This window comes from Phlebotomus papatasi, chromosome 2 (assembly GCF_024763615.1).
Source record: "Phlebotomus papatasi isolate M1 chromosome 2, Ppap_2.1, whole genome shotgun sequence".
Classification (NCBI taxonomy): domain Eukaryota; kingdom Metazoa; phylum Arthropoda; class Insecta; order Diptera; family Psychodidae; genus Phlebotomus; species Phlebotomus papatasi.
The window spans coordinates 79,662,843-79,686,363 of record NC_077223.1 but is presented as its reverse complement, the minus strand read 5'-3'; the positions used below and the strand labels follow the sequence as shown (position 1 = coordinate 79,686,363).

The 23,521-nt window shown below is 34.6% G+C and overlaps 2 protein-coding genes across 18 annotated transcripts in view; one reads left to right on the top strand and one right to left on the bottom strand.

Annotated features, from left to right (window-relative positions):
* LOC129804577 (protein bric-a-brac 1-like) overlaps positions 1 to 21,783 on the bottom strand; it is a 98,466-nt gene extending 76,683 nt beyond the window's left edge. For all 4 annotated transcript variants that reach the window (XM_055851994.1, XM_055851995.1, XM_055851996.1 and 1 more), the window contains exons 1-4: positions 21,166 to 21,783; positions 20,925 to 20,978; positions 20,641 to 20,860; positions 20,414 to 20,578 (exon numbers count right to left, since the gene is read on the bottom strand). In XM_055851994.1, the coding sequence (XP_055707969.1) occupies positions 20,414 to 20,578; positions 20,641 to 20,814 (339 nt within the window). In that variant the 5' untranslated portion in view covers positions 20,815 to 20,860; positions 20,925 to 20,978; positions 21,166 to 21,783. The remainder of the gene's footprint in view (positions 1 to 20,413; positions 20,579 to 20,640; positions 20,861 to 20,924; positions 20,979 to 21,165) is intronic.
* A 293-nt stretch (positions 21,784 to 22,076) lies between these two features.
* Positions 22,077 to 23,521, top strand: part of LOC129804580 (longitudinals lacking protein, isoforms F/I/K/T-like) — a 150,251-nt gene continuing 148,806 nt past the window's right edge. For 12 of the 14 annotated variants that reach the window (XM_055852004.1, XM_055852001.1, XM_055852005.1 and 9 more), the window contains exon 1: positions 22,081 to 22,204. The gene's annotated coding sequence lies outside the window, so the exon portion shown is untranslated. Of the gene's footprint in view, positions 22,205 to 23,521 lie in introns of all 14 variants that reach the window. The other 2 variants (XM_055852018.1, XM_055852017.1) reach the window with 1 other exon arrangement.

Below are 23,521 nucleotides of genomic sequence, written 5' to 3'. Positions count from 1 at the left end.
TATTGTCTACAATTATTCACTGGTCAGTAAATGTGGAAATACGAAAAAAAAAACTTAAAGACCGTTCAAACGAAAAAAAAACTCCGTGGCAGAAAACGTTAAAAAAATCACTATGTTTTATAACAAATTATAACTTATACAGCAATAAAAAATTCAAATTCTTAATTAAGACTACGGCAACTACGGCTATATCGTAACGACAACGTGATACAAGTTTATCTCACTCCCACCGGTGTGTTTCTAATGTGACCAAAAAACTAATAGAAATTTCTAAACCAAGAGCGGGTGATAACGCGCGCCTCTAGTGGGACGAAGTCGAACTTGAAATGAAAGGGAATGTTATTCTGGAGTTGATTTTGTGAAGAATATTGACGATAAACTACGAAGCCGGCTCAAACTCAGCCATACACCAACGTTATTACTCTTTTTCCCAACTTCTCATGGCTCTCTCTCTTTCTCTCTCTCTCTCATATCGTGAAACAGAAACATATCTCCGCGCGAAACTTCTCTCTCTCCCAATTCCAAAGAAGCCCACCATTCACACTATATATAATACCCTCTCTCTATATATATTGGAAATATATTGGAAAAGAATTTTATATCTATCTCCCTCACGCATACATTCCACAAAGCTCATAAGCTCCACACAATTATATACATTCTATATGTAAGTCATTTGCTATCTCATTCCCACCAATTCTTCCACATCATATTCACCATCCCTCTCACACATTGCGTGGTGAATTTTTCTCCAGGCTGCTTATTTCGGAGACTCTTCTTCACCATCAATACACCACCACATCACCACATACCACACCGCGAAGTCGCCAAGACGTTACACTTGTATAAGTGAGGGTGAGTCAAATAAGTTCCATAGAGAGTGAGAGAGAGAAAAAGACCCCACTTCGGTCTGGAATCGTGTGTTCACAAAAGAGCGGCTTTTGGGTGTCGAGGTCGATTCGATTCACGCCAAAGGGCAAGTCACGAGGCTTTTTGAGAGTAATACTGAGAAAATATAAGAGTACCTCTCTCTCTCTCTCCAGAACGCACTCCTCTCACCACGGCGACTCTTCCATACACACATTCCCACATGCATAGGCCCCATCGACCCCACACTCCTATGTCCCTGCCGTCGCATAAAAATTGAACAAAATAAAAGCAAGTCGTAGAGAAGTTCTGACCGGAGGAAGGCCTCCATCTGTCTGAGGAGTTCAGGGAGAGAGAGAGAGGGAAATAAATTTGCAATATGCTCGCGACACTCTTTCGTCATAGCTCATGTCGAGAATAAAAGCGATGTGTGGTCGCTAGACGCAAAAAATAGCCATCAAATCGTCACACTTGAAATGATAGAGCCCACAAGATACGGGCATAAATATTGAATATCGTATGCATCGTATGAGTTTTGTAGCTTTTTCAATGATAAAATATCTCGCCATTTTATTAATACGAAGATTTTTTCAATAGATTTCAGCAGTACAAAATCTGAATCTAAATAACCAAACAGGTTCCACACTCAAAATATTTCTGATGGAACTTCGATGGTGGACATTATACTGAGTAGTCTCGTCATAATCAAAGTAGCGGGTGAGACTCGATCAGCGAATATGTCTGAGGCTCAAGGGGCTCAAGTTTGAAACAAGTTCCACAATCAACTGTGGAATGACTAGGGTAAGATAGAGTAGTAATTTGGAATCATGTCTAATTTGAAACTTTCAGACTTCCTAACAGTTTTAGATGGCAAAAGGAAAAAAATAGAAACAACGAAGAAATACTGTCGAATGTGAAATATTGTACTTTTTCATGGTAGAGGAGACTGGGGCAAAAAGTCACAAATCGAAAATTTCAAAATTCAATATCTGCCAAGATAAATAAAATAGCGGCTTAAATTTTTTTTCCATAGATAGCTTCCATAGACCTTCTTCGATGTTGTATGTTCCTTAGAATTCGAACAAGGAATTTAGAAAATAAAAAATATCAAAATTTTTAGCCCTATTTTTGAAATATTTTCCTTGAAGAATATATCAATTATAACCTACTTATTACTCAAAATTTATACACTGATGATTATTTCCTAAATGATTTGGATTCTTTGAATACGAATCCGCTATCTATTTAAGAATTTTACAAAGATTCTTCTCTCAAGAAATCTTTTTTTATTAAGAACGACCACTTGGGGTAAAAAGTAACAAAAGGTATGGAGCATAAATTAAGAAAAACCGAAACAATTTATGATGTCTCACGGCAAAAAAACGGCAATGCCATGACTCGCCGTTTGTTGTAATTGGTCAAACGATTTGCAGTCTTTTGTGCGTTTTTTTTCTAAAATAGCTTGAAACGCATTTTTATCGTTCAGATAGAGAAAACGGCATTTTACAAAGGTGTAGATGAATAAATGTCCTATGAAAATATGTTATCTAGATATTTTTTTTTAATTTAAGGAATCCCGTAACAAAGCGAATCAAAATGTGATAGTATCTTATGCCTGATACTATTTGCCCCAGCATTTTTGAGAATGATCACAAAATTACCTTTTAGAAAACGGCTCGATAAATGCATTTCCTTACAAAATAGAGGTAAATTTCCTATAAAACTGCGCTAAATAGAAATTTCTGGGGCGTTCGGGTAGTTTGTGAAAAAATAAAATATCCGTTTTGTGACTTTTTGCCCCAGTCTCCCTTATTCTTTCTATCTTGCTCTGTCTGATACAGTGAGAAAATCTCAAAATTCCAAAATAAACATGATTCCGAATTACCCCATCTTACTCTATATTGAGAAACAGTGGAATATTAGTGATTCATCTACATTCAAAGTAGCGGGTGGATGCGTTTTCGTTTAGCGAATGTTTCAGATTTGGTCTTTGCCCCCTTGGCCCTCTGATTAATCCTCTGAAACTTTGGTTTTACAAAATTATGTAAATGAAACTTACAAATGAATTTTAATTCTATTTTTTCTTGATTTTGATATTAGACTTTAGATGACGCGGTCTATATGAATTCGAAGGTAATATAGGAATCCTTGTGCACTGTTGAAATCTTCGACACAGGTAAAAGTAGTGTAGAAACAAAAATAAGTGTTTACAACTACTCTATGTTTGCTATTGCCTCAGTTTTCCCTACTGTAAGTTGTAGTTGTTAGATTACCAAAGTTGTTCAGCGATCCGACAGATTTAACACGCTTAGGACAAATATCCGTAAGACATTTGTATTTCCAGTGAAAAATAATAATTGGTTTAACACCGATCCTTAGCCAATTGCAAAGGGTTCTAATTCATTAAAAATTATAAGAGCTTTCAAACGAATCCAAACTTGCCCCTAATATCGATAGATCAATACGGCGTTTATAGTGTTTTTAGCTGAAATACTTTACAATCTCAGCTTTTGTGGCCCGAGGTCAAATCCGATCTCATCAGATCGGGGCCATATTTTGGATTTACACGTTTTGTTATTCACGAGTATCATACGCGCTAAAAATCGATTTTCATGGACATTTTCTCTTTTTGGATAGAGAACAGAAAGAGATATCGAAAAAACGGTTTCTTAATAAAATTTCGTAGTACTGTTACTTTAAAATGCAATAACTTTAGCGAGAGTTCAATTGAAACGCAAGTTATTTTTTTAAACTTTTCATTTAGAAAATTCTTTTGCGGGAACTAGGTAAATTCCAGAACTTTCATTGAATAACGTTATAATGAAAAATTTAGAATTTTCAATGTTGTGGAATAAGTCCCTGCGGAATATTTTTCAGATTAAAAACAAAAGTCGTTTCAACTTAGGGGAAATGCTCATAATTTTGTCCAGTTTCTTATTTTGGACACTTTGAGGATAACATTGGACACTAAAAATAAATTGATTAAAATGATGGATTTTAATTCCAATATTTGATGAAAAATGAATTCTATCTAAATATTTGTTCTTTTTGGAAGATTTTAACACTAAATACGTTAAATTTTGAATATGATTTGAGTTGAAATTGCTTTGTTGAAAATTCAGTGTGAGCAATTGCTTACGAGAAATATGACATAACTTCGTGGCTTACTTCAGTCTTATTTAGTTTTAGTGAAGTACTAACAAAGTTTGTTCGCTGTTTTTGAGTGATATTATTGAATATTCATTGAATATTGTGTTGATTCACGTTACTGATGATTTGTACATTTGACCTGAAGTGAGATTTGCCTTGTGAATTATATTTTTCGTGTGAAAAATGGGAAATTTTTTAAGACATTCACCAGTGAGGTGATGATTCTTATTTTGGACAGGTGTTTTTCTCACGAAATTTCGTGAAGTTTTAGCTTTTGTGATGACTAGGTTGGACAAATGCCTGGAGAAACAAAGGAGCATCATCTCTACGAAAGAGATGTAGCGAGAAATGCCCTGAAAGGCTCCCGGAAAGGTCAGGGAATGAGCGAATCCGCACGTACTTGGAGTATCGAAGTCAACTCACTTTAATGAATGATATGGGGCTTCTGTGACATTCTACGTTTCCCTTACATGAACAGGAAGAGGACTTGGTAAGATTGGTTCATCAAATGAAGAACAATGGGCATCCTATTGAGGCGGATTATCTGTCCAAATTTACAGCCAAGTTGGCCAAATTAATAAACAAGTTGTCCAAAATAAGAGCCAAGGTCACCTCTACTTATCAATTCATTTTTAAACGTATTAAAACTAATTTTAATAAAAATAAGACGATAAATAGCTTGCTAAGTTTCTAAACAACCCTTCTGAAAAGAGAGTAACAAGAAATGTCAATTAGTATAGAAAATATCGCACTTCAAACTTGGAACTTCGATGCTTATAAGCAGACTGTCCAAAATTATGAGCACTTCCCCTATATTAAAAAAAAATAATAGAAGAAATCTGCTAAATAACGAGAAAATTTTTGAGCTGCAAAGCCAAATTCTCAATCTCATTCATCCATTAATCTACTAGACAGTAAATAAAAAGGAATATTAATTCCAATATTTCCCAGCAAACTTGTCATGTAAAACCATTGAATACCGTCCAACCCGAATAGATTTTCACCCACTTTCCATTACTCACCACAGTATTTCAGGAATACCATTCGCCCGCAATATTGCTCTCATAGAGTTAAATCCCCTAGAAGCTGAATGAAGGCAAATTGACGAATGTCTTTAGCTCTCTTGGACAAAAATCAATTGGGATTTTCACTTTATGGAAAAACTTCACATTTTTCAGAGTAAAATCTTTAAATTGTTTTCCCAGAGATCATAAAAAATACGAGCTAAACCTCGAAGCTTAGGAGGTAGGGGGAAGTGGGCACTTTTGAAAGTGGGGCGCCTTTGAAATTGGGATTTTCCCCCTATTTTTAAACAGAATTGAGCCTTATCGTGATATAATTTAGCTGTAGATTAAGAAACTAAATTACATTATGATATGGCTCAATTACACTTAAACATAGGTGAAAAATCCCGATTTTAAAGGTGCCCCACATTCAAAGGTACGCCATTTCCCCCTACAGTAAGGAAAAACCCTATGTGCATCTTTTAAATGTGTATTAAATTTTTTTATATAGCTTTTTAAAAAGGGCAGCATGCTGTTTTTGGGTTAGTATCTTCTTAATGAGAATTTTTCAAAATCAAGAGGTTATGGAGCTATAGAAAGGGTATTTCTTAACTGATTTGAGTATGTTTAGATTCATGTGAAAGGTCTTGGAATCTCTGAAAAGTTTAAACCAGTTCCAAATGGTTATGAAAAATATTGTTGAAGAAACTTACAAAATACTTGAAGTCGTTAGCATGATGTTTTTTTTCTCGTTTTTTTCATGAGTTGGATAAATAAGGGACTTTGTTAATTCAATCCAAATCTATACTCTATGTTTTGATTGAATACAATCGTTCCGCGCAAAGCTTTACGCTTAGCTTTTATTGAGTTCTTAATGCCTCTGGCACACCTTTTAGCTCGGTATAATTTTAAGAAATCAAATTTCGCGTCCTTTTCTTTCTCAACAGATCTGCATAAGTCTACCCCACTCTTTCAGTCTCAAAATTTGACTGAACTAAATTTAATTTAGTGTAATGTTCAAAAGAATAAGAGTGCGAAAGAGTAAGATAGACATGTGCAAAGCTTTTAAGAAAAAACGGGAGAGAATTTCGATTACATGAACTTTTCTTGATCTGAAAGGTGTGCCAGATCCATAAGTATTGGAAATTAGAAAGCCTATTCTTGTTAGGAAGAAAATTAAGGTTGTACTATTGATTTTTTCTAATAAAAATTCATTTTGGAGATATTAATTGAAAATAAAAAAAAATATAATAAAATCAATAAAATAATCAAGATTAGGCAGTCAAGTTAAAACAATTGAAAAAATCGAATAAATTAAAGCTAAGTTATATTTAAAATTACAAACTACGCATTTCAAACAGTAATGATCAAAATCTAAAACTATAATTTATTATAAGGGAAAAATACGTAAATTTTCTAACCTTAAAATAAATCCTTTATATATCCAGACTTTTGTGTCAATATTGTACATATATATGTAGATAATATTCAAACGATAACCCTCATCGAATTTTATCCATTCATATGTATATAATATATAGTTGAACATAAAGTCTCTTTCATGCTATATATATAAATTGTATAATCATCACTGACCGTCGATTGACCGATAAATAAATGGTGTTTCAATTGAATTTCAATGTCATGAAGAAACTTGGTGATTTGTAATTTTAATTTCCTTTCCTTCGCATCATATCACGCGATTAATTCGTGTCTCTGCCTGTCACCTTCTCAAAACCTCAATTTTCACCCCGTTCCCAATATAAAACCCCTTTCTACCACTTTACCACAGAAGTATGTTCTTAACTGTCTTTTTTTTATGAGAAACATTGACTTCCAATGGAGAAGCTCCAATATCTTCACCCCATCAATCTTTATTAGTAAATTACAGTGTTTTGCTTTTAATTTTAATCAATGGCAAAGTTGATTGTTCCAGAAGGGGTGTTAGAGATAGACAGAGACTGTGCAAATAGGTGGAAAATTTTTCCACAGTTATCCTTACCCAAGTATGAGAAACCCACCCCTTTCGCTGAAAGTTCAATTAGAGATAGAGAGAAAGTAAGAGGATACCCAGGGAGAATTCAGCAACATGAAGAGCAAACAAATAACAAAACCACAAATGTCAGTCAACAGGAAACCAAGAAACGATATCCACTTTCCTCATTCCGCACTTGCCTACGTTAATTCCTTTCTGTTTCGCAGTGATTAAAATTTACGAGTAGAATTCAGCAAAATTAAAAGGATTCATCATTTTAGGTTTTAGAATCATTTTAAGATCCAAATGTCAAAAATACATACTTTAGAATAGCATAAAATAAATTCATACTGCTTGATCTCCACAGAGAGAGTAGTACTTATAATCCCCAAGGGGTCGTATTTTGATAGAATTTTAGAAATCTGAAGTTTCGAGATTTTTGGCGTCACGTTGTTTGTCCGTCTGTCCGTTTGTGCGTCTAGCTATCGCCAGTTCTAGAGGTCAAACGGTAAGAGATAGCGACTTGGGTTGGGACTTTCGGTTAACCTCTCCAAGGACCCAAGGATCCTTAATCCCCCTTTCCTCTCCAAAGCTATATTTTTTTTAGAATCACTCGAAAACGCGTCTTGAGATTTTTCTCATTTTTGGATATGTTCTGGAGATTAATTTATACGAAAATCCCATTGAATTATTCCCAATAACGGTTTTTCAAGGTCAAAGGTTAAAACAGCTCTAGTGAGAATAATTCTCATCCGAATAGTATCATATTTGGGCTCGTTGGAATAGTCTTTGAATTTCCGATAAAAACTGAATCGATTCAAATTCATTCTGATCTGATAATGATCAGGTTCATAGCCAACAACTAATTTTTATCGGAAATTTAATTACAGGGGAGACTGGGGCAAAAAGTCACAAATCGAAAAATTCAAAATTCAATACGGGAAAGTACTCTCCCTTCGAACGTTCATGCCTTCGAATAATGTGAATTTTCTTTTAGTTTTCCTAAGAGACTTACACATTTCTATTAAATATTTAGTTAGCTTATCATCAATTGTGGATGATTCCGTGATAATTTATTGTGAGAAAAACAAAAGAAATTCACATTATTCGAAGGCATGAACGTTCGAAGGGAGAGCACTTTCCCATATCTTCCAAGATAAAAAAGATAGCGGATCAAAATGTTGTCTATAGATAGCCTCCATATACCTTCTTTAATGTCGTAAGTTTCTTAAAATTCGAACAAGGAATGTAGAAAATAAAAATATCAAAATTATTAGCCCTATTTTTGAAATATTTTCCTTGCAGAAGATAACAATTATTACCTATTTATTATCCAAAATTGATGCACTGGTGAATATTTCCTAAAAAATTTGGAATCTTTGAATACAGATCCGCTACCTATTTTAGAATTTCACAAAGGTTCTTTTCTCCAGAAATCCTTTTATTAAAAATGGCCACTTGGGGTAAAAAGTAACAAAAGGTATAGAGCAAAAAGTACCAAAAAAGCGAAGCAATTTCTGATGTCTCACGGCGAAAAGAAACGTCATCACCATGTCTCGCCGCTTGTTATTTGCATTGGTCAAACGATTTGCAGTCTTTTGTGTGTTTTTTTCTAAAATAGTATTAAAAACGGTTTTATCGTTCAGATAGAGAAAACGATGTTTTACGAAGGTGTAGATGAATAAATTTTCTATGAAAATATGTCCTCTAGGTATTTTTTTTTCAAATTTACGGAAGCCCGTAATCAAACGAATCAAAATGTGATAATACCCCATTCCTGGTACTATTTGCCCCAGAATTTTTGAGAATGGTCACAAAATCGCCTTTTAGAGAACGGCTCGAAAAATGTATTTCCTTACAAAATAGTAGAAAATTACTTTCACAAAGTTATAGAGCGGTAATTTTCCTATAAAACTGTGCTAATTAGAAATTTCTGAAGCGCTCGGGTTGACTACAAAAAAAACTGTTTTGTGATTTTTTGCCCCAGTCTCCCCTATTGCTGCTGAAGTGTATTATGGACAATGTTTAGAGTGATTTATAAATTGGTTTAAATAAAGAAATTTGAATTTAACAATATTTTTAAACCAAAAGAGCAACAAAGTGTCCAAGAGTTTGGAATTGAATTTCATCCATTGTTAAATGAATTTCGTTCAGTCAGTAAATTGAACAGATGTAAGGAAAACATTAAAATGTAATATATGAGGATCAAATTGATTTCAGTTGTCATTTTTAACCTTTTAAGTACAACTGGGTCACCGGTGATCCAACAATGCTTTTTTTCTACGGCCACCTAAACGCCATGTTATGTTTTGCTTTAAAAAGTCAGAAAAAGTGATTTTTTCTCATCCCTAATTTTTTACCCTCTTGTCCTTAAAATTCACCATCATTTAAAAAATAATATAAACATATTTTTGTATGTCTCTTAGTTGTCGCGAAAGGGTTAAGATATGATTTTGCCAGAGGTCAGTTCTCCATTTCGGATTACCGATGCATCCAGGCCACAATTGGGCCCCTTATGCTTCCCCACTCCTATTCTATCTTATTCCCGATAGCATATCACAGCTCTGTGGGCAACCAGTGCCGCTACTATATCACAGCAACCCATCTCGGTGTGTGTTTGGATCAGTGACAGTGAATATTTGTATCGACTGAAGTACCACTTTCATGCAGAAACTTCTTCTCGTACCACCCTCTATTGTTTTTAGGCGGTTCATTTTTTGCTAATGTGCACAATTGGTATTACTATTCATTCATTCACTGGACGAATTTAAAGCCGATATGGCATGAGAAATCTTTTTCTGCTGCTGCTCAGCTTTGAACCCGAGACCTCACAGTCATAGAGCCATTACTCTATCCACTGACACACTTGAGGCTCTTCCGAAAGGGTTAAAATGCGATAAAATCACAGATAAATTTCTATTTAGATAACACCGGAAGACCCCCTCATTATCAATACGCATTATGTAGTTACAGTGCTGTCTCGCTATATGCACAGTTTGGGTACTTTTTTTGACAGTTCTCTCTCTGAATATGCACAACTTTTTTTGAAATTCCCAACGGCTTTTTTCTTTCTTTCAATAAATTATCATTTTTTTTTGTTCTAGAATTTCCCGTGTTATTTTAAATATAATATGAGACAGAAAAAATAAAATTAAGAAAATTAAAAACAAGAAAAATTAGTTACCAAGAAAATAATTTTCTTTATTACTTTGTCAAAATGTAAACAAATTGATTTTGAATGCAACCGACACAAAAGCTGTGCATATAGAGAGTGTGCATATAGAGAGACAGTACTGTAGATCCAAAGTTGAGAACTCATGTTATAAAATATATTTATTAAAGCCCTTGTCATTTCCAAAAACAATCGTCTTTTTGCTGCTCGAACTCAAAGAGAGCTGTACAAAGAATCTTCTTTTTTCATTGTATCATCATCACCGTCATGGAGCTTAAACAGTAAGAGATATCAAATTTCCGATTTCGGAGACCCCAATAAAAAAAATCTAGTCGTTTTCTTCCTCCCTCCTATCCTACTCCTACCACAATGAGTTTTTTTTTGGTTTTTCTCAAAATTGGCCCAAGTTTTTCCACTAATTTTCTAATAAGTGTTAGGGGTACCCCAGGCCCCCAGGCAAAAATTTTTCGTCCATACAAACCTACGACCGGAATATTCGACATTTTGACTTTTTGAAGCTCAACGTTCAACCAATGTGGGGGAGTAATTTTTTAACCGTTTTGGTTAAATTTGGATTTTTTGGAAAGGTATTGAAATTTCTTATCCGGTTATCTCAGTCCTAATCGATAATAAATTGGTCAAGTAATCGGAAATTATTTATTTTTTCTAGCTCATTTTATCTAGCTTATTTTTTCTGATTTGTGAATCAATTTAATTGCCAAAAATTGCATTTTTGACAGAATTTTGACGTTTCTGCCAACAGCACTGCAGCCAATTTCCTTCAAAAAAGCAATTTTTGACGAAAATTTTTCTCAATGTGTAGACACCTTAACAAGCCTAAATTGATATGTTGACGAGGTTTTGCGTAAGAAAACACGAGAACTTTTTTTGTACTAATTTTCTGAAAGCGCTCTTTCTCAAATTCCGATCTTATTTTGCGTTGCCTTAACAGAATTGAGTAGGGTAAGTGTGCCAAATTCCGGCCAGCTTGCAATTCCGGCCACCTTCAAGACTACAAATTCAAGAAAAATACAGATTTAAAGTAGAAAACTAAAAAAAATAAATATGTGAATTTTAGAAGCGAAACTGCCTGGCAATGATAAAGCAGAAAAAGGATACCGTACTCGCACGTATTCGTAACTCATATGAATTCAAATGGATTAACGGTTGAGGAATGAGACGTTAAACACTTATCCTTGCGTATAAAACACCATGAATAATGACGGTAAGAAAAGCTAGAGTAATTAATCATCAGTGGTCCTGAGAGATGTAAATCCTCCTCATTCTAATCGACAGTCTTCCATGTGGCATCAACAAGCTCCCGTGATAGAGGGAAATGCCCATCAATAAAAGGCCAGAGATGGATATGCAATTGTCAGAGAATATTCTGGGATTTAATCCTTGCAAATGAAGCTATTAACTCAAAGCTCCTCTGAAGCAAACTCCAACTCTCACACACACGCCCAGGAGAAATTGGAGCCCATCAGTGGACTTGCGCCCTTTCAGGGAGGGTAAACCCCCCAAAAAACCCTATTAGAGGGAGTTTGCATTTGAAGCATCCCCTTTCTCACATATACAGACAAATCCCTGGAAAAAAATCAACACACAGCCCAGGATAAAAAAATGCCATGGGAGAACATGGAAAATACTTTGCGCAATTAAAAGAGATTTTTTTCTATCTTTTTTTTTTCCTTTTAGTTTTCGTCCTCTTTTCCGCATACACTTTGATATTTTTTCGCTTTTCCTTCCATCTCTCTCACTTTTGTCGCAAATACGGTATATTCGAATGTTTCCAGTAAATGCAAATATACACTACATTTACATTTTTTTTTCTTAAAAAGAGTGAAAAGAATTGTATCCATTTGAGGGTATTTAAAAAGATATTTAAGGATATAGAATAACGTCTGTAGTTTTGCTAATTGGGGATTTACTGTTAAATTAATTTTAGCGCAAATGTTATATGAAATAAGAAATTTAAGTAAGATTATTAGGTAAGATTAGGTAAGGTATATTAGGTAGGGGAGACTGGGGCAAAATTCACAAATCGAAAAATTCAAAATTCAATATCTTCCAAGGCAAAAAAGATAGCGGCTCAATTTTTTTCTATAGACAGCCTCCATAGACCTTCTTCAATGTCGTAAGTTTCTTAGAATTCGAACAAGGAATTTCGAAAATAAAAAATATCGAAATTTTTAGCCCTGTTTTTGAAATATTTTCCTTCCAGAAGATAACAATTATATTACCTACTTATTTTCCAAAATTGATGCACTGGTGAATATTTTCTAAATAATTTGGATTTTTTGAATACGAATCCGCTATCTATTTTAGAATTTCACAAAGGTTCTTTTCTCCAGAAATCCTTTTATTAAAAATGGCCACTTGGGGTAAAAAGTAACAAAAGGTATAGAGCAAAAAGTAACAAAAAAGCGAAGCAATTTCTGATGTCTCACGGCGAAAAGAAACGTCATCACCATGTCTCGCCGCTTGTTCTTGTTGTTTGCATTGATCAAACGATTTGCAGTCTTTTGTGTTTTTTTCTAAAATAGCTTGAAAAGCACTTTTCTCGTTTTCTCACTTTTCTCGCAGAGAAAACGGTGTTTTACAAAGATGTACATGAATAAATTTTCTATGAAAATATGTCCTCTATTATTTTTTTCAAATTTACGGAAGCCCGTAATGAAGCGAATCAAAATGTGATAATACTCAATGTTTGGTACTATTTTCCCCAGCATTTTTGAGAATGGTCACAAAAATACCTTTCACGAAACGGCTCGATAAATGTATTTCCTTACAAAATAGAAGAAAATTACTTTCTGAAAGTTATAGAGAGATAAATTTCCTATAAAACTGCGCTAATTAGAAATTTCTGAAGCACTCGGGTAGCCTATAAAAAAATAAAATATCCATTTTGTGACTTTTTGCCCCAGTCTCCCCTATATATTCGGAATAATCCAGTTCATCGATAAATACCTATTACCTAAAAACCAAACAAGTAAGCATATTACTCAACAGATTAAATAAAATTCGAATATTTGTGAAGATCTTAAAATTTCCAACTCTTCTGTATCGGTTACAATCTGTTATAAATTGGTAAAGTACTCGTAATCGAGTATTTTACTGCTCGAACTCAAAAAGAGGGCACTTATATTGAATACTTTTTTTCAACTTGTCATTGTTTTGGAACACAAACGGTAAGAGATGTCGACTTCCAATCTTCGGTGATCCCGTCCCCCCAGAAGAGAACATTGTCTCCAGACGCTTTTTTCCATTTTGCTTTTACCCCCTTCTACCCCTTCAAAACCCTGTTTTTTTAGTTTATTTCGAAGATGGTTCCTAAAATTTTTGTAATTTTTGAATATGTCTTGGAGGTAGTTCAGGTAATTATTTCGTTTTTAAAAGGCCTTGAAATTTCCGACCTGGCTGCATCGGACATAATCTGTAATGAATTGGTTTACTACCCGTTATCAACTTCCGGTCTCTGATGACCCCCTCCCATAAGTTAATATAATCTAGGGTTCCCGGTCAAAATCGCGGAAGCCAAAATCCCGAACGCCAAGATCCCGAAAGCCAAAATCCTGAAAGCCAAAATCCCGATTTCTTAAAAGTGTCATAGCTACTCCCATGATTGCACCCGCGCTTGCTGGAGGCGATGGGAGATTTTCTATGGCTTGGAAAATTATTCTACATATTATTCTTCATATAATTTCATCTCTTTCAGGATTTTAAACTTTCGGGATTTTGGCATTCGGGATTTTGACTTTCGGGATTTTGGCGTTCGGGATTTTGACTGTCTGCGATTATCTAGGACAGTCATATATATGTATAATTGGATGAAGAACTGGCGTGATATGTATCGATAGGGGACTCTCCGGCGATGGCCAGTGGATTTGAAGTCACTTCACAAAGAAAAACACTTCTTCAATCTTGCCCAGAACTTTCGGTCCTGGAAATGGACCTTCCTCAGTGGTCGACTAAACAATGTTTTTTGTACTTTATGAGGATAGTTATTTTGTGCTGGATTAGGAAATATCATCACTTTTAAGTTATCAATTGGGAAAGTATTTTGGGAAGTTGTTTCCACTGATTTTCAACTTTTTTTTTAGCAATTTTCTTTTAGTTACGGTTTTGATATGATGTGGTTTGGCGCTTTTCCAATTGAATACAATCAAAGCGCCAAACCACATTGAGCCCGATCACAAGTAGATTTTGATTCTCCAATAGTGTCTTGGATGAAAGGAACTCTATTTGCACAAAAAGTCGTTGAAGTTCGAAGAATTCAAATTCAATTTCGAATTTTTATACTAAATTTTCGAACAAGTTGGGGAAAATTTATCAAATATCACACTAAAAAGCTCACAAAAGAGTTACTCAGTGATTATGAAGTGATTAAATACTGGGGAAAGAACAGTAAATGTCGCTGTTCTGTTTTTTTTTCCTCAGAATAATGTGAAGACCGTCACATTTTGACACTTGAGCACTTCGAAATTCGAACAGGATGTAACTTCGGCTACCTTGCGAAAGTATTAAGAAGTAAGAAAGTCTCTTTTTTGGATCTTCAAATAGATTTTCGAATTTTTCAAGATCTACTTCTGTACGGAAAGATTATATCAAAGCCGTATTGAAGTGCTTTGACTTTCGCTTGACTCGTGAGTTTCGCTTTATTTAACGTTTACCGGTTCTCAACTGATTTGGACCGATCCGTGAATCACTCAAAAGATTCTACAAAATAGTTTTAAGAGTAAAAAAATAATTTTAAGATTAAAATTAGATAAACCGGTTCAGAACCTGGTCAGACTGTTAAGAATTCCAAGACCTTTCCAACGAGAACAAAAATGATAACATTCGATTGAGAAATGCGCTCTCTAGAGCCTTTTTAACCTTAGATCTTAAAAAACCGGTATTACGAATTGCTCAATGTTATTTTCGAAATGATGAAATGGTCGTTTGGGTTCATTTTTAGCTTTCGAAACCTATTTTCGAATGTCTTTTCTCATGGGTAATCTCCAGTTGCGAAAGATTTGATGATCATCGGATCAAACTTTGAAGGGATTACACGATTTTGCTATTTCTATCCATTTCGCTTGTAACTCTGGTAACTATCCGATTTAGGTAAGCTAATTTTTGTTATAAAAATGCCATTTTTACAAATCTTTTTACTTACACAATTACAATAAAAATCTTTTACTACAGTAACTTCAGTGAATTGCTGTTATACTTCATCATTATTTTACAATGTTCTTTCTGAAATAAAGCAATTGACAGCTCTATAGAATCCCCAATATAATAATAGCCCCAAATAAAACATCGTAGCCTCTCGGAGGAGGAACTTTGTTGCAAAAATTTTTGGGTATATAAACCGCGACTTTTCGAGATTTTTCACCTCAATGGCCATTCGTCCAGAAACTCATCAGCATTGTCTAAGCCAGCCGACCATCGGAATGATATGAATCTCACGGTGGCTTAGCCACATCAACTACCACAGAGATAACCCCAAAAATTCTCTCGAGATATCTCGTTTTTCGTCTACACCGATAAAACCTCGATATCGTTTTTTTGTTCTTCTTCTACACTTCTTTTGCTGCTCCTCACCTTGTCCCTTTCTCGACACTCGAAGCCAAATTCATCGTCCAAGAGGACATGAGGGAAGGAAAAAAAAGAGAACGTTTAGGGCAGAAATTCAGTGCTCTGGGACTTTTAAATATATTTCTTCGTTCTTTTTATACCCAAACTCTATACACTCCATGAGTCCCACCCTCCGGCACTTGAATCAACACAGAGACATCACTGCTATATAACTCAATTTAGTCCTTGATTACATTTTGATAATTAACTTGGGGGATACACCTTAGGTATCGCCTTATTTGAACTTTTTGATTTATTAGCGTGACTGCGAGAAAAAAATTCTGGAAAACGTACAAATTGATTAAATTTTCGACTGATCGTGGAAATTCAGATGAGTTATACATTCAGTTTTTCCGGGAAAAAAATTAGGGTCAAAAGGGTAAAACTTGATGAAATTATCCCATAGAAATACAATTTTTCCAGCTTCAAAGAGTACTCGAAATAATTGAGTAAAATGACCAAAGAGTTTTCATATTGAAATAAAAGAGTGTGTTAGAAAAAAATGACAAAAATAAATTAAAAGGAAAATGCTCTGTTACTCTGTACAAATAAAACAATTGTGGGAAAAGGTTGGAACAATATATACCTCCAAATAAATTGCTAAATTATTGGAAATATTTAAAAAAAAAAATCTATAATTTACTGTCTCTTTGAGTTCAAGAAATAAAAATTAATTGATATGAATCAATCAATAACTGAATAACAATTTGGAAAATTGTGATATAAATCTGGTACAAATTGGAAAGCTTGTAAAAAGAACCCAGTGATAAGCCTAAATCGTCATTATTGCAGGTAAGATTGTTAATAATATGATGAAATATTCAATTCAAGCGATTTTTTAATATTTAAAAAGCATCTAATTCATTTTTTACTCAAAAAAAATAACACTTGTATTGCAATACGTTTCGAGAAAAATTGATAATATGGTCAAATATACTAATTTATGGACTATATGACAGAGTTGTTTAAAATATGTTTTGTGTGTTTTTATTGAACGTTTTGGAGATTATATTTGACACTAAAATAGCGCGAATTATTTTTTTGTGGCAACAAATTGCAAATTTATCCGGTATTTACAATTTTGCTATTCGGACATTTATCATCTTTTTTTAAACCTTATTATTCCGACAATAAAAGAAAATGAAGAAAATATATATTTTCCAGTTAGATTATTTTTATTATTTAAAACACTGAGCAATCAATTTTAACTAATCCAATAAAACCATATTAAGATTGGAATTGAATTATGTATTATCCATGAATGAAATGTAAGACAAATAGGAAAGTCCTTTGCAATTATGCAGAATTAATATAATCAAAATTGGATAAGTGGAAGTCAAAATATTTGAGATCACGTATTAGGAAATTTCGTTTTTGCGAGTAAAGCGCCTTTAGCATTGGTTCTACAAAGTTCAAATGTTTCGGAAACATTTCGTAAACTTTGATCCCTAGTTCTACTGAAACATCACAGGGAACCTAAACCTAGCAACAATAATTTGACTAGAATAGTATTCATTAGAGCGTATTTTAAAAATGATATTGCAAATTGACTCCCAATAGTAGGGGAGACTGGAGCAAAAATTCACAAATAGAAAAATTCAAAATTCAATATCTTCCAAGGTAAAAAAATAGCGGCTCAAATTTTTTTCTATATTAGCCTCCATAGACCTTCTTCAATGTCGTAAGTTTCTTAGAATTTGAACAAGAAATTTAAAAAATAAAAAATATCGAAATTTTTAGCCCTATTTTTAAAATATTTTCCTTGCAGAAGATAACAATTATTACCTACTTATTTTCCAAAATTGATGCACTGGTGAATATAAGGTGAGATTCTTATTTTCTAAATAATTTAAATTTTTTGAATACGAATCCGCTATCTATTTTAGAATTTCACAAAGGTTCTTTTCTCCAGAAATCCTTTTATTAAAAATGGCCACTTGGGGTAAAAAGTAACAAAAAGTATAGAGCAAAAAGTAGCAAAAAAGCGAAGCAAATTCTGATGTCTCACGGCGAAAAGAAATGTCATTACCATGTCTCGCCGCTTGTTGTTTGTATTGGTCAAACGATTTGCAGTCTTTTGTGTGTTTTTTTCTAAAATAGCATTAAAAACGGTTTTCTCGTTCAGATAGAGAAAACGATGTTTTTCAAATGAATAAATTTTCTATGAAAATATGTCCTCTAGGTATTTTTTCAAATTTACGTAAGACCGTAATGAAGTGAATCAAAATATGATAATACCCAATGTCTGGTACTATTTGCCCCAGTATTTTTGAGAATAGTCACAAAATTACCTTTTAGAAATTGGCTCGATAAACGTAGTTCCTTACAAAGTAGAGGAAAATTACTTTCACAAAGTTGTAGAGCGGTAAATTTCCTATAAAACTGCGCTAATTAGAAATTTTTGAAGCGCTCGAGTAGCTTGTAAAAAAATAAAATATCGGTTTTGTGACTTTTTGCCCCAGTCTCCCCTAGAAAAAATGCATAATTGTATGTGTATAATCCCATCAGATGCATAATGCCGGGACTTCGTGTATATTAGGACGAAATGTTCGCCTGGACCACCTTCAAAACATATCCAAAAATTAGAAAAATCATAGAAGCCGTTTTTGAAATAAACGATAAACATGTTTATGGAGAGGATAGAAGGGAGTTGGGGGAAAATGAACGTCATATAATATTCTTGGGTAGATTTATGGGGGTCCCTCGAAGACCGCAAGTTTTTATCCCTTAGCGTTTGGCCTCTAGTTGGGTTAAAAGTTTACGAACAGAAAACAAGCATATTTCAAAAAGATAGATCATTTACGGGTAATGTACCTCTTCATTATCGATTGTGACCGAGACAGCTGGGTTGGAAATTTCAAGACCTTTCCAGAAAATTCAAATTTAATCAAATCGGTTGAAAAATAGACCCATTGGAGTGGTTAAAGTTTGACTTTCAAAAATTCAAGATGGTGATTTTTTTAGGTCAAATTTTAGAAAGCTGACATCTCTTACCATTTAAGCTCCAGAACGGTAAGAAGTTGAAAAAAAAAAGACGACTATCTAACTGCTCTATATCTTTGAGTTCAAGAAGTAATACCCGAGAAGTAAGTAATCTCTCGATTGCAATGTTATCCCGTCAAATCATTGCTCTACCTGCCGATTTTACTCGGATGTTTTTTGAATTTTAACGGTATATTCTAGTACATTCAATGAAAATCTGCAGATTCTCGGCAGAATTACTTCTATTACTTCACAAAAATATTGTTGATTTATTAAGAAATTGTAGAAGTTATAAAGAAAACGGTATGCTCTGCTTAAGAAGCATTACCGAGTACACATTTTAGATAAGTAAAAAGTTGCGAGCAAAAATACTAATTTCTTAAAAATCGCCAATTGAATGATACAAAAACACGAAATTTAGGTTGACATTCTGCTTAAACTTTTCACTTCACTATTCTCTACTTATAACACGGCGTCGCAGAGTTTTTTATTTTACATAAACACTGTGATATCACTAAGAATAATTCTAGAATTTTGCAAACTTCAGTGAAAAATATTTCATCTTTTCTGACACAGCTCTCTGGAAAGTCTGGAATGTAGAAAAATCTACAGAAAATCGGCAAAATATCTACAGAAAGTCGTCAGAGTGTGCACCAGGATTCGTCAGAAAATCTGCAAAAATTTCTGAGGAATTTTGTCCCAAGCCCAAATAAAATTCGTAGGAATATCTACAGATTTCTCGGCAGATTTTCTGCAGAGGTGTAGATATTTTCTGAAAGATATCTGACGAAATTATTTGACGGGATGTAAATTCATCTGGCAAAAATTTGTCAATTTCTCTTAAAAAAAGTATTTTGTCAATTTTATAAATATCGAAACATTTTTATGAGAGAGAACGAGATGACTAGATGTCTATTTCATTCACTCTCATTGAAATGTCAAAACCATGTTTACAAAACAAAAGTTATTGTGCGTTGGGCATTTATCAATTAATAAACAAAGGGAAGGTGTTCTATTCGAAATTCAGACCCGAGGCCCATAGTGCCCTCGGCTTCTTTAGCTTGCAATTATAAATTTGGAGCCACAATATTATTATTATTATTAAACTTTTAAGGCTTTGTTAATATCGCCTTTGGTTTTGTGTGCTTAATGAATTTTGTGCATTTTTTTTAAGATTTAGTGTGTATGTAGAATTTTGCCCAGCGCACAATAACTTTTGTTTTGTAAACATGTTTTTGACATTTCAGTGAGAGTGAATGAAACGTATTATCTCTATTAGTCATCTCGCTCTCTCTCATAGGAAATTATGAAAACATGTTTACAAACAAAAGTTATTGTGCGCTGGGCATTTTGATTGATTGTTTATTATTATTATTGTATTTTATTTAATTTTTAATTTATTTTTTTTTTCAGAGCCAAAATAAACAAAAAAATATTTCGTGTTCTCAGAAAAATGGGACGACCCTGTAAAATTTTGTATAGCAGTTATAACCAGTATAACAGTTTTCATATTCAAACACCCAAGACACACACCACATTTGCAAGTTCATTCTTAAATTGAAATCTCAAAATTTTGCATTTTCCTGACAAAATTTCAGACAAAAACGATCTTTAAAAAAATCAATATATTGTTTCACTTACTTGCAATTCACTCTCCGTGACGTTAATCTCCCCCTGGTAGACGAATTTGATGATAAAATTGAGATCTGAGAACTCAATATCCTGCGGCATGATGATGGTAGGATGATCGCATGGATTGTCCAGGAGGAGCTTCCTAAAATATTGCGAACAGGCTGACAAAACCACCTGCGGAAGGAATTTTTTGGGGTATTAATCTACATTTTGGGGAGAAAGTTCTTAGAACTTACTTTGTGAGCCTTGAGGGAATTCTGCTCGCAAGCCAGAGTGACATCCACGAAGGACTGACTCTCCAGCAGCTCGTGGAAGATTGCAGTCATGTTCCTCTGGTAGTTGTTCCATCGAATACTGAAATACTGATCTGTACTCATTGGTTGTGGCATCATGGACCAGGTAGAGTCCATTCCTTTGACTAGAATCTGTTGATCAACCTTCGCGGAAGGTTGAATTCTGGAAAGTTTTTAAAGAGCTTTATGAGTATCTTGTAAGGATGTTTCTTAATTATTTTGATTACTTGAGATTTTTGATGAATAGGAACCACCTGACTTCCTGCAGTGTCTTGGTGAACCTGAAAAGGTATTGTCTCTTGCTAAAATCAATAAATCTCAGGGAAGTTCTATTGGAGTAACTTCTGAACGATTTTTTAAAGGAAAAGGATCTCCAGGACAAAGTGTCATTGAGAAAATCTTTGAAGAGAGGAAGAATAAGACTTTTTAGTCGGGAAAATTCTTTTTTGTTGCAAATGCTCAAGGTACCTGCGTGAAGGAAAACTCTTTTCTTCCGTGAAAATGGTGTGAGTTTGTCTCCTTTCTACACTCCTTTCTCGTTGTCTCCTTGCTTTGTCTCCCTGTTTTTCCTATTGATTTTCTCCTGGGCTCCTTCCTCTCCCCAAAATCTCATTTAAAAACCCATTTTCCTCACAAAAAGTCCCCGGAAAATAGCACAAAATGCACTTTTTTCGCACCACGAAGGATTTGCAATTCACGGTGAAAGGTGTCTCTCATTGACTAGCCCAAGAAACACCTTCTGGGATAGCTTAGAGAAAGGGTATCACCACAAAATTGACTAGAATACCTCCAAGAAACACTTTTTCCTCACTTTTTTAGCGCACAGAGTCTCTATTTTGATAATTATACTGTTTTTGTTTTGACTACTTTGTCTGACATTGGGATAGTCTTCCGCTGAGGTTTTTCGCGATTTTATGGCAATTTGAAGTAGTTTTAGAGGGATAACTGGTAACTGTGGATGTGACTGAGTTATTTCCTCAGAGATTTCCTCAAAATCTTACACAATTTTCATGAAAATTGCCGAAATTATACAAAAAATCACTCCATGGAAAATCGAAATTTTGCTTGACACTTTGCACTGCGAGAAAAGTGGGGGAATTCTCATCGAATTGTCGATGAATTCGTCAAGAAAATTGGCAAAAATCGCAAGACAACTGATAAATTTTAAAATAAATACTAATCAAGTTTGATTAAGTTCCCTTTACGAGATTATTTTTACAACAACACAGTAGGATTTGTTAATTTTGTTAAACAAATTGATTTTGATATTGATGATTCAAATTCCCTCCATTTCTTGCCTTCCCCTCCACAATGGCGGTCAAAAATCGATGAAAGAATTTCGAATTTCGAACATCATCGGCCGCAGTCAGAAAAGTTGGGCATCTGCAAATCTTCATTTGTAGTGTAAAACGTGAACAAGTCGGACGCCATTGCGAGTAATTCCATTTTTGTTTAATTTCAAATAGTATTAAGTTTGTGATATTAAATGAAGACTGTGCTAATTAAGGTAAGTCAAGTACTCACCTTTCATATTTAATTGGTTTTATTGGTGAAATTGTGCAATTTGTGGGATAAAATTGTGATTGAAAATTCTTGCGGGCCGGGGGGGCTAGGCGTCGGTGGGGCTTTTTTTTCATCAGTCTGTGCTATATCTTTTGGTGTGTGCGGGGGTGTATGGGGAAAGTCTCAGTGGGGTGTTTGGGGTTGAAATGACAGTGTTTTTCATCTTGAGTGTTACGTAATTATCGCGAAAATTGTGAAAATTCTCGATGGCGTTGTGTCCGCCATCTTGGGTAATGTTGGCTTTGTTCGGCAAAGTTCTCTTTGCGTTCGATATTTGGAAAATCAGCCAGCAGAGGGGTGTGTGTGTGCGCATGAACGGGAAGCCGGCATAGGGGCCGATGTGAGTTGGAGCGAGATGGGTGATGAGTTATTTCCACGACGGCGGAAAAGAGAGCGCATGACGAAAAGTGCCTCGTCGGCAGTGAGAGGGTGGGGAAGAGCGAGAGAGAAAATGAGAGGTTTTCGTGCTAAAACAGCGTCATTTGCCACAGGGTGTCCCCGGAAAAGCTGCGTCTTCCACACAGGGGGGCAATTAGTTTTTCCTTTAGTTCGATACATTGTTTTTCCGTTACCTGGAAGTTCCATATTACCTATATTTCCCTGAAAGACACGATCGAGAGAGCATAGAGATAACCTGTTATCAGGCAGCTTTTTTTTTTTGATATATTCATCTCGTTATCTCACAAAAACTGTTGTTTATTATTAGCTCAGTCACACGAGAAAATTTATCGTTTGAGAAATTATTTAATATAAAAAAAAATGTAGCATATCTGTATGGTCTCTGCAAGAGAAAAGAATCAGTACATTATTTCCTTCCCGCAAGAAGACCTCATTAGTTTCCATCTCAAGTATATCGTGTTCTGAGAAAAATTCTTCAACCCAAAGAAACTTACTCCGTGCGATGAGATTTCCGTTTCCATTGAGGCTGGTTGCCTTCTTTTTTTCCCCACGCAAATTTTTCATGGAGTCGTTTTATGTTTCATTGAAGCACGAAAATATTCTTCGTGTGCTCTTCTTTGGCGTTTATTCCAAAACGTCTTTCTTGTGCGTCTGCGAGTCCCACTTGGCGCAATCGAAGAGGAAAATGTAATTGAAGACTTAACATCCTCCCCTTGTTGGCTTGGTTTTCCTCCAAGTACGGGGTGTTCCTTTTGGCGTTGCGAAGGGAGACACGGAACATAGGAGAGGGAAGAAAGATGAGAACAAAAAAAAAATGATGCCATATGGACACCGGGAGAAGGGCCCTAAAGGAGCATACAAG